Here is a 13,180-nt window from a genome sequence, read left to right as displayed (position 1 = left end):
TCAGCCAAACTTTCACAGCCGGTTAACTCGCCATGGAGCCAAGACAGCTTGCGTGACTTGAAGATACACTGTTAAATAGTGTGGCAGCACCCTTTGTGTGTTGTTGGAATACTTCCTTGGAGTTGGTCATCTGAAAGGAATTTATGAGGAGATTTCACAAGCAGCTGTTTTGTTGACATGCTTTGCCCCAACACCCTCCAATCCAGCGCAAATGACCTCCATTCATGGTGTTTGTCACAAGAAAGCTAAAGCCTGGGAGGACTGTCAGTTGTCAAGGAATAGCTTGGACTCCAACCAAATATGGCCAGAGACGACAGTCTTCTGAGCCTCATGCCTTTGTCTGCAAGGCACCAGCAATGGGTCGGAGCCACTCTGGGATTGGTCCTCCCCTTTTTCCCCCTCCGTTCTCTAATTTTCTATTACTTCCTGTCATGTGCAGCAGCAGCAGGTAGTTTACCCGGCATAGAATATGACTATGGCATCAGCCCCAAATTCGTTTGCACTCCTATCCCCCCAGAAGCAGATCCCAGCTGCTACTCCCCACCCAGCGTGCCACACGGACCGAGCAGCGCTGGCCACAGCAACGGCCCCAACGGCAGCAGTCGGCGAGTCATGATGTCCGACGAGGCCAAAGCCACCATCTTGCACCTGCGTGAGAGCCTCGTAAGGCAGAAGGAAACCATCCTGGACCAGCGGGAGACTATCCGAGAGCTGACCGCCAAGCTCACCTTGTGCGAGGGCTTTGGGGGTCACCACAGCACTGGTCATCACGACAACCATCACGACAATCACCACAACGGCCATCATGAAAATCACCATGAAAACCATCACGACAACCACGACAGCCACCACGACAGCCACCACGACGACCATCAAAGGCCTCACGGTACCCATCATGCGCCTTCAACGCCGCACCATGGGCCTTCAGGATATCACAGCAGCGATCATCATTACTCCCACGGCAGCCACAGGTCAGACCCCCACCACAGGAAGGGCTCGTCATACAGCAAACACAGCTCCTTCTCACCAGAACAGACTGGAAAAACCCTGCAGACATTGAAGGAGAGGCTGGAGAACTTGCAGGTATGTGCGAAAGATCACTGTAAGGTAGTTTAACATTTTAAATTCAACAGTACGAAACCAAGACCAAACTTGTTTCATGATGGTAAGATAACTGCGCAGAATTTGTATAGGTTTCTAACTTTATATCGTGCCTTATAGATCCTGTCCACTGCCCATGTGATAAACTTGAATTATGAAATAACTCAGCCTGGAGCAACCTGGCTAAAGAAATATTTTTGTGGTACCAAAAGCAGTAAAGAGATCATTTTTGATGTTTGGCATCGAGCAATTAATTGCAGCTAGTCCCATTTACTTTCAGCGGTGTTAACCATGAAATGGGCAAAGAGTAAATTGATCACCTGTGTGTTGATGAGACAACTTTAAGCTACATTTTGTGAGCAAAGGAGGAAGGCAGGTATCATCTATATAAAGTCTGTGCAGGCAGGAGGTCATGGTGGATGTATGGGTTGACAAAACACGAAAGACCACTTTTCATTTCCAACCAGTGCTGTTTCTTTTATGATCATTGCATAACCATGTTTATATTTTAGCCATTATATCCCTTTAACTTTAAACTTGCAGTGTGGAAATTTTCCCCCTTCTGGCTGTGAGGGTAATCACACAAACACTGTCAATGTGTGCCCATGACACATGCCTTGCCATCAATTGCACTCCTTTTTTAGACATCTTTTTTAAATCTTTTTAGTCATCTTTCATTTAACAGCATTTTTTTTATCTGCAGCATTACAAGTTTTTTATGTTTTTTCTCCATATGATCATCCATGCTCTTATTTGCTGCAGCCTATTCCATCTCCTCACCAAAGCAGTTATTGCTGGTTGCTGGATCGTTTCTGCACCAGCATAGGAATGTTGCCACAAACACCAGAATTTAAACTCCAGTATACTAGCTTTATTCAGCATTGACTGGACTCATTTGGAAAGAGATTGAATGTAACAGATGCTTATTTATATGTAAGTCCTGCACACCAGCTTTAAAGTACTTATTATATTCTACTTAGTATGCCCTATTTATTTTAACTGAACCCTGATGTTTCCCAAATCTAACCCAGTTATTTTTGTTCCTAAACCCAACCAAACCTTTACCAGAGGACATTATGCATGGTTTTTCAACAGCAGTTTTTATCACTATATCAGTGCCTACATGTCCTGCCACCAGTAAGTTCCTGTGGGTTATATTGGAGAGCAGGAACAAACAATTAAGGTGGTGGATTAGGTTGGCAGACTTGTTGGTGTTGGCAGTGATCGAGAGGCTTTCAGAACACATGTGGGGACTTGCAAGTGAAACTTGGATCCATTTATGACAAAGAATTTGGACAGCTGTGCTGATAGATGGGCTCTTGTTATTCTCCAATTCAGCTATTGTTCAAAATGACACGACAACAAAACAAGCAACACTGAGAACAGTTTCTCTTTTATTGTTTTGTGGCAAGTGTAATCTTTTGTACAAATGACTACTTTAATTTCTAGGAAACAGTATTAAGAGTATCGCCTTCTGGAAGAATACAGTTTGGCTTTTTTGACACCTTGTGCACACCTCAGTGCATCCATCTATCCATCCATCGTCTATACACTGCTTAATCCTCATTAGGTTGAAGGCGGGGGACACCCTGGACAGGTCGCCAGTCTATCACAGGGCTGCACTTAGAGACAGACAACCAAACACACTCACATTCACACCTACAGAATCACTCCCTGGGATTTTATATCCCCTTTAACGTCGATTTCTAAGGCTGTATTATGTCTTACTGGCATTAGATCATGTAAAATTTCCTTTAAAGCATACATTTTATTTTGATTGGTCCCGTACACTTATGGCAGTGTTACTAATCAAGGTTACTATACTGTTCTCTTTTGCAGAAGTTCTCAGAAAACATATATAAACAATATTATAAGTAGTTTGATTTGCAGTAAAGATAAAGTTGGATTTAGCAGCCAAGAAATTACATCACCCAGGCTTTTGACTGAATAATGAATGATTTTGAAATGTGCATTTATAGGATACCTGCCATAAGCCTCTGCCCTTTCTTTGACTTCATTCATCTTTGAGATAATGTTTAATTTATTACCAATCATATGTGATCTCCCTCGAGGGGCTCTCAGTTATAGTCAGAAAATCATGCAGTGGGAGTAAATCAACCTTTTCTTAAACTTCTACAAAAAAAAACAGAAAAAAAATCACGCCGATGTAATTAAAGCTCTGATGTTTCAGGTGAAGAGGGTAAACAGGAGGAGCTGCACGTTCCGCACAATTCAAACGCTCTGTAATGTGTCGGGGGAAGCGAAAGCCTATCAAAGGTTTGACTTAATTGGGGTCATATTTTGCGTCATTGAGGGTCACAAGCTCAGCCGCTGAATCAGCTGCCTGTGATGTGTGCTGCCAAAAAAGAAGGAGATGTTCCATAAAGAGAGGGTAACCTACAGGCTGCTGTACAGTTTATAGACACTGCCTTATATGAGTAATAAGACATAGCTCTGGATTTTTTTTTCAAAAGGATGTTATTTGTAGTGGTATTTCTTGAGTGTTTTTTGGAATTAAAAGCACAATAAAGCAGAATTCAAAAGTTGGAGCTAACCCGTCTCACACATACACATCACAAACCACCCACCAGCCACAGTCAGACACACACCACCCACTAAGCTAATATCAAATCTGTTTGACTGCTGTCTCCAGGCCATGGAAGTTAATGTCCTCTCTTAGTACTTCCGGCTCTCAATCTCTCTCCTGGATATCAGTGGCTAAAGCTGAGCAGGAAGATACTCTAAGTTGATTAGCCCTCACCCTTGACCATAAACAACCCCGGTGTGCAACCAGTCACATGGTGGAGGGAGACAGCTCCTGTGCACAAACAGTATTCGAATTCAGACAGAATGACAAAAGAGGATAAAAGACCTGATAAAAGTATTTTTGCTATTCACTTAGCAGATTGCTAAAGGAAGTTAAACTTTCTAATTAATCCTGAAATGCGTCTAGTGTGTGTATGTACATCAGCTCAGGTTAAGCGTGCTTTTGTTTGCTCTTTGGCCTTGAAAATGTCACATTTTAGCTTCTATAAGCTTTTTATGGGATTTGAATGAAGCTGCAGTCTGTGTTAGACTAAACGTTAATACCATGACAACAGCCTCAAACCTTTATTGTTGTAATCCTGTAAGCATCATTTTGGTGTTATGTGTGGTTCAAAAGGTTTACAAAAGTTCAGGTTGAAGCTGGGCTGAGGTCCTCACTAAATGTTCCAATCTAATGTTGTAACTACAGTTATATAGCATAGAATTTAGATTTCCCAACCTCACCATATAATAGTAGTCATAGTTGCTTTAGGGTCCTAAACATGATTGAAAAATGCCACTACCTGCTTCAAGAACTCATAATTCCTCTGGTGAGAAATCTTTAGTCAACTTTGTAATGTTTCAAAAGGTCACAAGCCAGAAACACTGGGAACCACAGATCCAGTTTTCAAAAAATCCTTCACTTTGAACCCCACAAATCAATAGATCACTGTTTACCGGGCAGCTTTGTTGCTGTTGTTGTTCTTCCAAAGTATTGGTCATCTCTATTTTGTAGCCATTGCACATCACTCGTGATTTCCTAAACTCTTTTCCGGCATCTAAAACAAGCCACACATGCAGTTCTGCTGTCACACTTGTGTTAAAACATTTTCTTGATCCTGGTGTCACATTGCAAGACTAAAACCCTGCTGCCCACTGGCCCATGAAAGCATCATTTTCAGTGCAGGTGGTCTCAGGCTGTGTTCAGGGAAGGTGTTGCCAGAAATCCCCTTCGATCTCCCTCGAAGGTGTGAGACAAAACAGAAGAGGAGCCAGGATTTACCCTCCATCACTCCATCCTCTAACAGGATGTCTGCGCCACCAGCCTCTGGCCACGCACCGAAGGGCGCGAGCCAGCCTCACCTCCAATTAGCTTCATCCTCCCTGACGAGGCTATTAATCGTGGCGTGTGCTGGCAGGGAACAAAGCCGGATTTGCTGGGGAGGAAGACGAGGGTGAGCGAGGGAGAGGAAGAGAGAGGACATGATGGAAAAGTATTCCCGCTGCAACTTTAAATGTCAAACCATAATTCTTTTTATTTGCGGCAAAGAACTTCTGGCCCTTTAGTATAATCACAGAAATTTGCTTCCAGCTCATTTTGTAGAATGTGACTGAAGCAATAAAGTTCATTGCTGATGCTGGAAGCAGTTTGTTGTAAATGAATTCATAGCACAAAGGGTGCGACTGCAGTTTGACAAGTGAGCAAACTCACTGAAGAAGACCGGAGACCTCAACTGGGATTATTTTGTCATATTGTCATGTTGGCTGCTCTTGTGTGTCAATGCAATGCTTCAATTTGAATGATATCCATTTCCTGAGCTTTTTAAATGGCGTCACTACACTTAATTATTGAGTTCCTTTTGAAAGGCATTGATTTTTTTTTTTTTGGAATTGTCTAAGCATCCCTACTCAAATATCTTTGCATTTTATGACTGACTCCTGATGACGACAATGATGCTGACGATGGTAATAGTATTCTGTGGTTGGTTTGGTCCACTATATAAAACAAATACTTCACAAATGTGTTTTCAGGGTAATAAGACCAAGGTAGTAGTACTTGATAAAAAAAAAAAAAATTTTAAAAAAGGTGTTCAATACTTATAAAGGCAAAAGATGTTTTAAATACATTAAACCTTTAAATGACTAAACAAAACTCTGCCTTGTAAAATTATCCAGTCAGTGAGATGTTCTTACTCTGTTAGAAATTGTTTTAGTTACTTGGTGTTTTATGTGTCCGCAGGCCAGGAATTCTTCCAGCTCCTACTCCAGCTCCTTAAGAGAACTCCTCCAGCGGAAGATCAACGCTCTGGAGGAGCAGCTGCACAGCTACTACAGAGATCACCATGACTATGGTCACCACAACGACCACCACGGCGATCACCATGACGACCACCATGACGATCACCATGGCAGCAGCCACCATGACGACCATCATGACGACCACCACGACACCCACCATGGAAACGGCCACCATGATGACAACCACCACGATGACCACCATGGTACCGGTCACCGTGACAACCATCACAGTGGCCATCACGGCAGCCACCACGGTACCCACAGATACAACCACCACAGCGGTCACCACAGTCGTCATGATGATCACCACTATGACCACCATTACGACGGGCATCACAGCAGGCATCGGGTTCACCATGGTAACCACCGCAGTGACCACCGTGACGGACACCACAGCGACCATCACGATGACCACAATGATCACCACAATGATCATCACAACGATCACCACAATGATCATCACAACGATCACCACAATTATCACCATGAAAGCGATCACCATGACGATCACCACGACGATCACCACGATGATTACCACCATTATCAACACGGACCTGGACACCATGATGACCACCATGATGATCACCATGATGATCACCATGAAAACCACCATGAAGACCACCACGGTGTCGATCGTCATGACCACCATTATGATGATCATCACGCACGGCGGCTGCCTTTCAGCAGCAAAGAGACGAGGCTGCAGGGTGCCGGGCACAGCAAGCTGGAAACAGTGCTCAGCCAACTGCACCACGGCAACGGTGACCATGGTAAACACACACAGACGGGCACATAGTGTCGAAACACATACATGTCAGAAGACATTACATTGATTCAGACTGATTTTCTGGAGACTACCATAACCAGTTTTCACCAAATTATAACCTTCTCCATGACCATACTAAAACTTAACAGATTTAAGTGACTACAACATAAATATTACAAATTCAAACCATTATCACAAAATATCTGTCTAGTTGTCCTACTCTTAGCTGAGGCTGTCCTATTGAAAAAGACACCCATAGTTTGGTTGGTGTAAGTAGCTTCATCTTGGTGGTCATGCGAGACAGAAGTTTCAGCACCTTCTAGTTGCTATAATATTTATAATGTGTGCAAAGGAGGGAGTCAGATGATATTGCAAAGCCACAAAATTGGTATATGGAGGAGGTAGGGGTGGATGGATGGGTGAAGTAACACCTCTCAAGGTGCTGTATCCTTAACAAAGTGCATATTTTAACCAAAACCCAGATTGTTCCTCAAATTTGACAAACTTGTTTTTGCACCAAACCCTAACCAAACTTTCTGCCATAGCATTTTCACGTCATAAAAAGTAGTTATAAAATTCTCTTCATTTCCCTATGGCACTGGTACAGTCTTATCGGTTAAGAGGATTGTATGGTTGTTTAGTTTGAGGGACTTGTGTAATGTAGCTTTACCTTCATATTTACCATGTTACCTATACAGACTGTTTGATTCAAAATTTAAAATTAGCATTATTTTTGCATATATTTCCTATCACTAAGACTAAGCATTTTCTTCTCAGGCAAACAGTGTGTCGTGTTTTTATCCAAATCTTAGTTTCTAATATAACATATTTTTTACAAAACAAGCGAAATGCTTTTCACCAACCTCTTTTGTTTGGTTGAGGAAATACCATTACACGTGAAATTGGTGAAAGAATAAAAAGCAAGAATATATTTTTTATTTATTTCTTTTTTTTAATCGATTACAGAAATATCTTTATGGTAATTTTATCAACGAGCTTCTCCATCATGTGGTTTGTATCCATTTTGAGGACACCAGTGGCTTCTGACCTAAATGTAATCACAAATGCAAAATTACCATATGAAAAGACAAACTCGGTTCAGTTCACAAGTACAAAATGAAGCAAGCAAAAGGACTCTAGAGAATAGCAGCGAAACTCGAATCTTAAGTTACATCAAAACATAACAGTGCTTATGAAAGTAACGCTCTGACTTGAACAGAGGGCATTGTGTTTGTGTGTTAATCATTAATCATTCAACCACAAATCGCATTTCTGTTTAACATTCCAAGAGATTGCAGTGACTGCATTAAGTGATTGCATTATTTTGATTAAACACTGTTTTATTTCAACCCACTGTTACTTGTGGGCTGCATTTAAATGTCTTAGCTTTTTTGCTAGATTTTTTTTTTGTGACAAATTATACATGTGGTGTAATGGCTGACTAGGTTGGTAGTAAACTGATCACAAACACAACTAAATCACAACCACTAAAATGTTCCAACAAAAGCATTTAGGGAATCAATAACAGACTGGAACCACACTTGTTCTTTAATCACCCGCCATTCCACCAGGAAACCACAAGAAGCTAAAGAATCCCAACGCTTTCCTGCTGGACTTCCCCATGAAGACCAACTACATGTACGCCAGGATGAAGCGCTCTGTGGTCAACGAGATCTTCGCCATGACCATCTGTGTGTGGTTGAAGGCAGGTGCAGGTCCGGGCCTCGGCACTCCCTTCTCCTACGCTGTGCCCGGGCAAGCTAACGAGCTGGTGCTAATGGAGTGGGGCAGCAATCCCATGGAGCTGCTCATCAATGACAAGGTAAAAGCATAATAGTCATGCACAGAAGCTTGCTTCATCACATATGACCCAAATTAATTGCTGCAAACCTGACTTTAGCCTAGCATCACTAACCCTAACCCTAACCCTGAACAGAAGCAGCACCATATTCATGACACACCCTTATCTGGAACTCTGCACCCAGCCCAGTTACTGGCCTTCGCTACAAGTTTGCCACCAACCAAGAGAACAAAACCAAGAGGCCATACACCGTAATCTCCCAAATGGGAATAAACAACAACAAAACATTATCCTTATTGTAAACAATGTGACTAAATGATGAAATCAGTCAGCTGTATTGTTATGGTATTCATTAGAGCTTAAGACAGTTTTGCAGCCACAAATCTAAGCTTCTAAGAAATGCACTATGCAGAATGTTTCTTTTTTTATTTCTGCTTGCTGGTCAAACTCTGTGATAATAGTTGAAAACTACAGACCACCTCGTGATGGGATCTCACCAGCTCTGAGTCCACTTAGGTCTAGGACCACAGCCATCTTTGAATTCTTTTTCGTTTTGATGTCAACCACACACTCGTAAAATTTTGTAATTACATTTTGCACAGCTGTGACGCTGTGGTGTATGTCCACAGAGAGGTACGTAAACACTTGCCAAGGTATTGAAAACCTTTGTGGTAGTTCCTGCTTCAGCGGGTGTGTCCAGGACCATAAGCAATGATTACACAGACAACTGGTAAATATTACGAGTTCAACCTCCGGGTTTCACAAATGAAGTCTGCCGTTCCTCTAATGTCCTCTTGAGGCTCCCTCCAAAAGTAAGTCAGTCCCCATAAACCTCCATGTTAAAGTGTCAAACTTTACATCAGAAACAAACTTGTTTACAGCCTGCCACAAAAAGTCATATTCAGTCTCTTTAGCTAATTTCCACATTCATGACATCTGTACAGGATGTACATTTTTGTGCGAGTCACTGGTTTAAATTGTATTGAGCCCTAAAGTTACAGGCCTGGCTGCTTTTAGTGACTGGTGGGTACTGTCACAGGACAGTCCATCTGACAGGGCATCAGCTGAGCTTGTCTTGCAAAATTTATACAGAGAATCCCAACAAATACAGACTTTCCTTTGGATTCCCTTTGAGCTTGTACTTGAAAACAGTGTAGAGATAGAAAAAAAATCCTCTTTACCAGAAAGGAAAAAAACACCTCTGGCAGAACCAGGCTCAGGGAGGGCAGTCATCTACATAGACTGGTTAGGATTAGGGTAAAGAGACACATTATTGTGACATCCTGATAATAAGGAATTACAATAGTTTAGTCTAGAAGTTAGAAATGTCTTGACAGACATAAAAACGCCCACCAAAGTATTTAAAATCGCTGTTGTGTTGTTTCTGGCTGGTAACAACCAACCAAATACAATCTAGTGCCAAGTTGTACATGTCAGTCTCTAAACCAGCAGGTTACCTGGTAACTCTTCTAGGAAGTTCTACTTCAAATTTAAAATATACATCTCTTGCTACTCTATTCGCATCCTTTTTTTTTGTATTACTCACTAACACGACATTTACCCATACACAGATTGTTGACACACGTTATTTCATTCTTCTATTAGCCTCCTAATCTTTAATTCTCTGAAAGGCGGATACCTGTTTCCCCTAAACGGAAGACAGATGTTCGCCTTGCCCCAGTACTGTGTACAGCGAGCTCAACAAATCAACAAAGCAATTAATCTGATTATTATAATGGATTGGCCTAATTTTCTGTTGGAGTGACATTACCAAGAGGAGCGAACTGTCATGTTTGTTGTCTCGGAGTTACACAGTTGGCTGTCATCGAACTGATCAATGACACAGTTAAATGATCTTCAGAATGCAGATTAATCTTAGTCTCTAATTAATTTTCTTGAGTTAATGGGGATGAGCTGAGTGGAGAGTCTCATAATCCACTTTCCCTGCATTAGTGAGCACCTGCTTGTAAGGCTTCAGGCTGCGTGGATACCTATATATGGTGAAAGGCTTTCAGAATATGCACTTTTGTTGTCATTCCTCCAACATGATGATGTTTCCAAGACATAGGTTCTGGTCATCCCATCAACTTGTCTGGAGTTCCTTCTCTTACTCTTAAACAAGAATAAATCTCCAGAATAACAAATCTGTCCTTGTCTACCTGTCTGTGTGTCTTCCCCTGGGTGTTCAGGCAGTGACGCTGCCCATAACCATGACTGATGGGAAGTGGCATCACGTGTGCGTGACGTGGTCGACACGCGACGGTGTCTGGGAGGCCTACCAGGATGGAGTGAAGAAAGGCTCTGGGCAGAACCTGTCAGCTTGGCACCCCATCAAACCAGGAGGGATCTTTATCCTGGGTCAGGAGCAGGTATGACCTACAGAATGCTGAAGGACATTGTAGCTGCATAAAGACAATGGGTATAAATGGACTGTCCTTTCCTTGTTAGACTCTAATATGTACATTTGCCTGATGCTGATCAGATTTCTTCAAATGCAAATATGTACTTGGACCTAATAAAGGATCAAAACAACGAGTCCTGACAATAAATAGGTGATAGTCTGACATTAAAATAGTACAGACGTCACACTTACAGTCACATATTTGGACATTTGTGACTCTTACCAGGAATGTTGTTTCTTTACATAAGTGCTTGTTTAACTTTCCAGTAAGTAGTACTAGTGGCGTAGTTGCTGCTGTCGCAAAGGCTGAGTCACTTTTGGTTATCTTTTGAGCATCGGGGCTACCAACAACACAAGACACCGAATGATCAACACCACCTAGGAAACAAAAGACAATGTGTCTTCCTGTAACTGCCTGGCTGCTATCTAAAGCAAGAAACAACCATCAGAATTCCAATTTCACAGAAACCCCGATGCCGAGTGCTCAGTCAAATGCCTTGTTGTATTCTTGAGTAGGCAGGTTTCATCACTTACTGATCCTACAGAAATAATTACGGAATTGCGGTTTTCAACCCTCTCAAATCCAAGAGCTCAAGGTTCACTTTTGTTTTACCTTGGTTTCTATTGCTCTGTGTTTTTACCTTCTCTGATGGGGCTCCTTTTCAGCCTTCTACCAGTAACCAGTTCAGCTACCTGCAAAAAGCTGACAATAGCTAATGGGGAGAACAAACTTGTTTCTGTTGTAGCTGAGCAATTGTAGATGCAACTTCATGTGTGATGTAAATCTAGCCTCCATACCTTCGAGAATTTGTACCTGGACAGAATTGCAGATTGAAATTGAGACTTCTAGGGAACCAGTTTAAACCCTAATGGTGCCATTATTCTATAGCCAATAGACTGCAAACAACATTGAGTTCATAATATGAAAAATGCAACAGCAAAAGTTAAATCAAAAAAATGTGTCTTGCCACATTTATTTTAGTTGCTGTAAGTGTTACTGATTCATCTTTACCTGAATTTGAAGTCATCCCTGATCTACTGAAGTGGCATTTTCAATTTCCACAATCACTTTCTTAGTCATTTATAAGATAAGATAAGATAAGATAAGATATGCCTTTATTTATCTCACAGTGGAGAAATTCACATCGTTGATAGCAGCATTCAACAGAGGTACACATATACGAGACAGGAAAAAATAAAAATAAAAAATGTACATATAAATATAAGAAATAGTGCAAACAAGGAGAGCAGTGCAAAACAGAATATGAAAAATGGGCTTCTGAATGGCGGGAATATAGAAAAGATATATGTATATATATATATGTATATATATATGTATGTATATATTATGCATCTTGTAATACCATCATAGATTTTTAACCTTTCAATCTCACCTTCTCTCTCCACAGGACACAATGGGAGGCCGCTTCGACGTCACTCAGTCCTTCATGGGGGAGCTGTCGGATCTCCAGTTCTGGTCCAGAGTCCTGACATCCAGCGAGATCCACAGTCAGGCGACCTGCGGAGGCCACCTCATCGGTGACGTCATGTCGTGGTCAGAGGAAATGGTAGAGCTCCACGGAGGCCTCACTGAGCTCGATTTTGACCCCTGCCACTAAAGATGGACACCGAACCCTCACACCCCGTAGGATCTTCATTTCCATTAAACTGATTACATACCTGTGTCAAAAAATGGTTGGAGAGTGGAAAAATATCATTTGGTCATGAATCAAGAACTGAGCAATCATTTATTTCATCTCTTTGCTGGTTTTTCATCATGCTGGCTGCAGAACTTTAATAATACAAGGTCAGCCACAGGCAACAGGCAGAGCAAGGAGTTATTTTGCTTTTTCTTTATATAAATATATATATATATATATTTGCCATTCCTGTCCGATCTCTCTGCCTTCTCCACCTACACCCTCACTTCTTCGCTCTACCGCTCTGAGCAGGACGGCTTTGAAGGCTCCAAAGAGCGCGGGGCTTTGGATTTACTGGCTGTATGGTCATGACTCTGCGGGATCCAACACACATAATAGGATTTCCTTCCATCAGAACAGGTCCAAAGGTTGCTGTTTGCCATTAACTTGCCTGCACCAGCTTGTTTTGTTTGGTATGTGAGCAACAGAAACATTACAGGAGGTGAACGAGTGGCTAAAAGAGCACCTAGGAGCTTACAAATCGAGCCACATGGACACCTGAGCAGAGATGATTTGCGGATGTTGCAGAAGTACAGACAAACAGAAATCTGCTTGTTTTTTTTTGTTGGAATACAGGACGATGTTGT

At 41.9% G+C, this 13,180-nt stretch overlaps 1 protein-coding gene across 1 annotated transcript; it reads left to right on the top strand.

Annotated features, from left to right (window-relative positions):
- Positions 1-300: 300 nt before the first annotated feature.
- Positions 301-12,512, top strand: LOC103370324 (neuronal pentraxin-1). The gene is made up of 7 exons (XM_008299348.1): positions 301-794; positions 882-1,083; positions 5,867-6,125; positions 6,315-6,695; positions 8,263-8,513; positions 10,682-10,861; positions 12,303-12,512. The coding sequence occupies exons 1-7, from the start codon at positions 301-303 to the stop codon at positions 12,510-12,512; spliced, it is 1,977 nt and encodes a 658-aa protein (XP_008297570.1).
- The last annotated feature ends 668 nt before the right edge of the window (positions 12,513-13,180 follow it).

Source organism: Stegastes partitus, unplaced genomic scaffold (assembly GCF_000690725.1).
Source record: "Stegastes partitus isolate 25-593 unplaced genomic scaffold, Stegastes_partitus-1.0.2 Scaffold1404, whole genome shotgun sequence".
NCBI lineage: Eukaryota > Metazoa > Chordata > Actinopteri > Pomacentridae > Stegastes > Stegastes partitus.
This window is presented reverse-complemented; position numbering and strand designations above follow the sequence as displayed.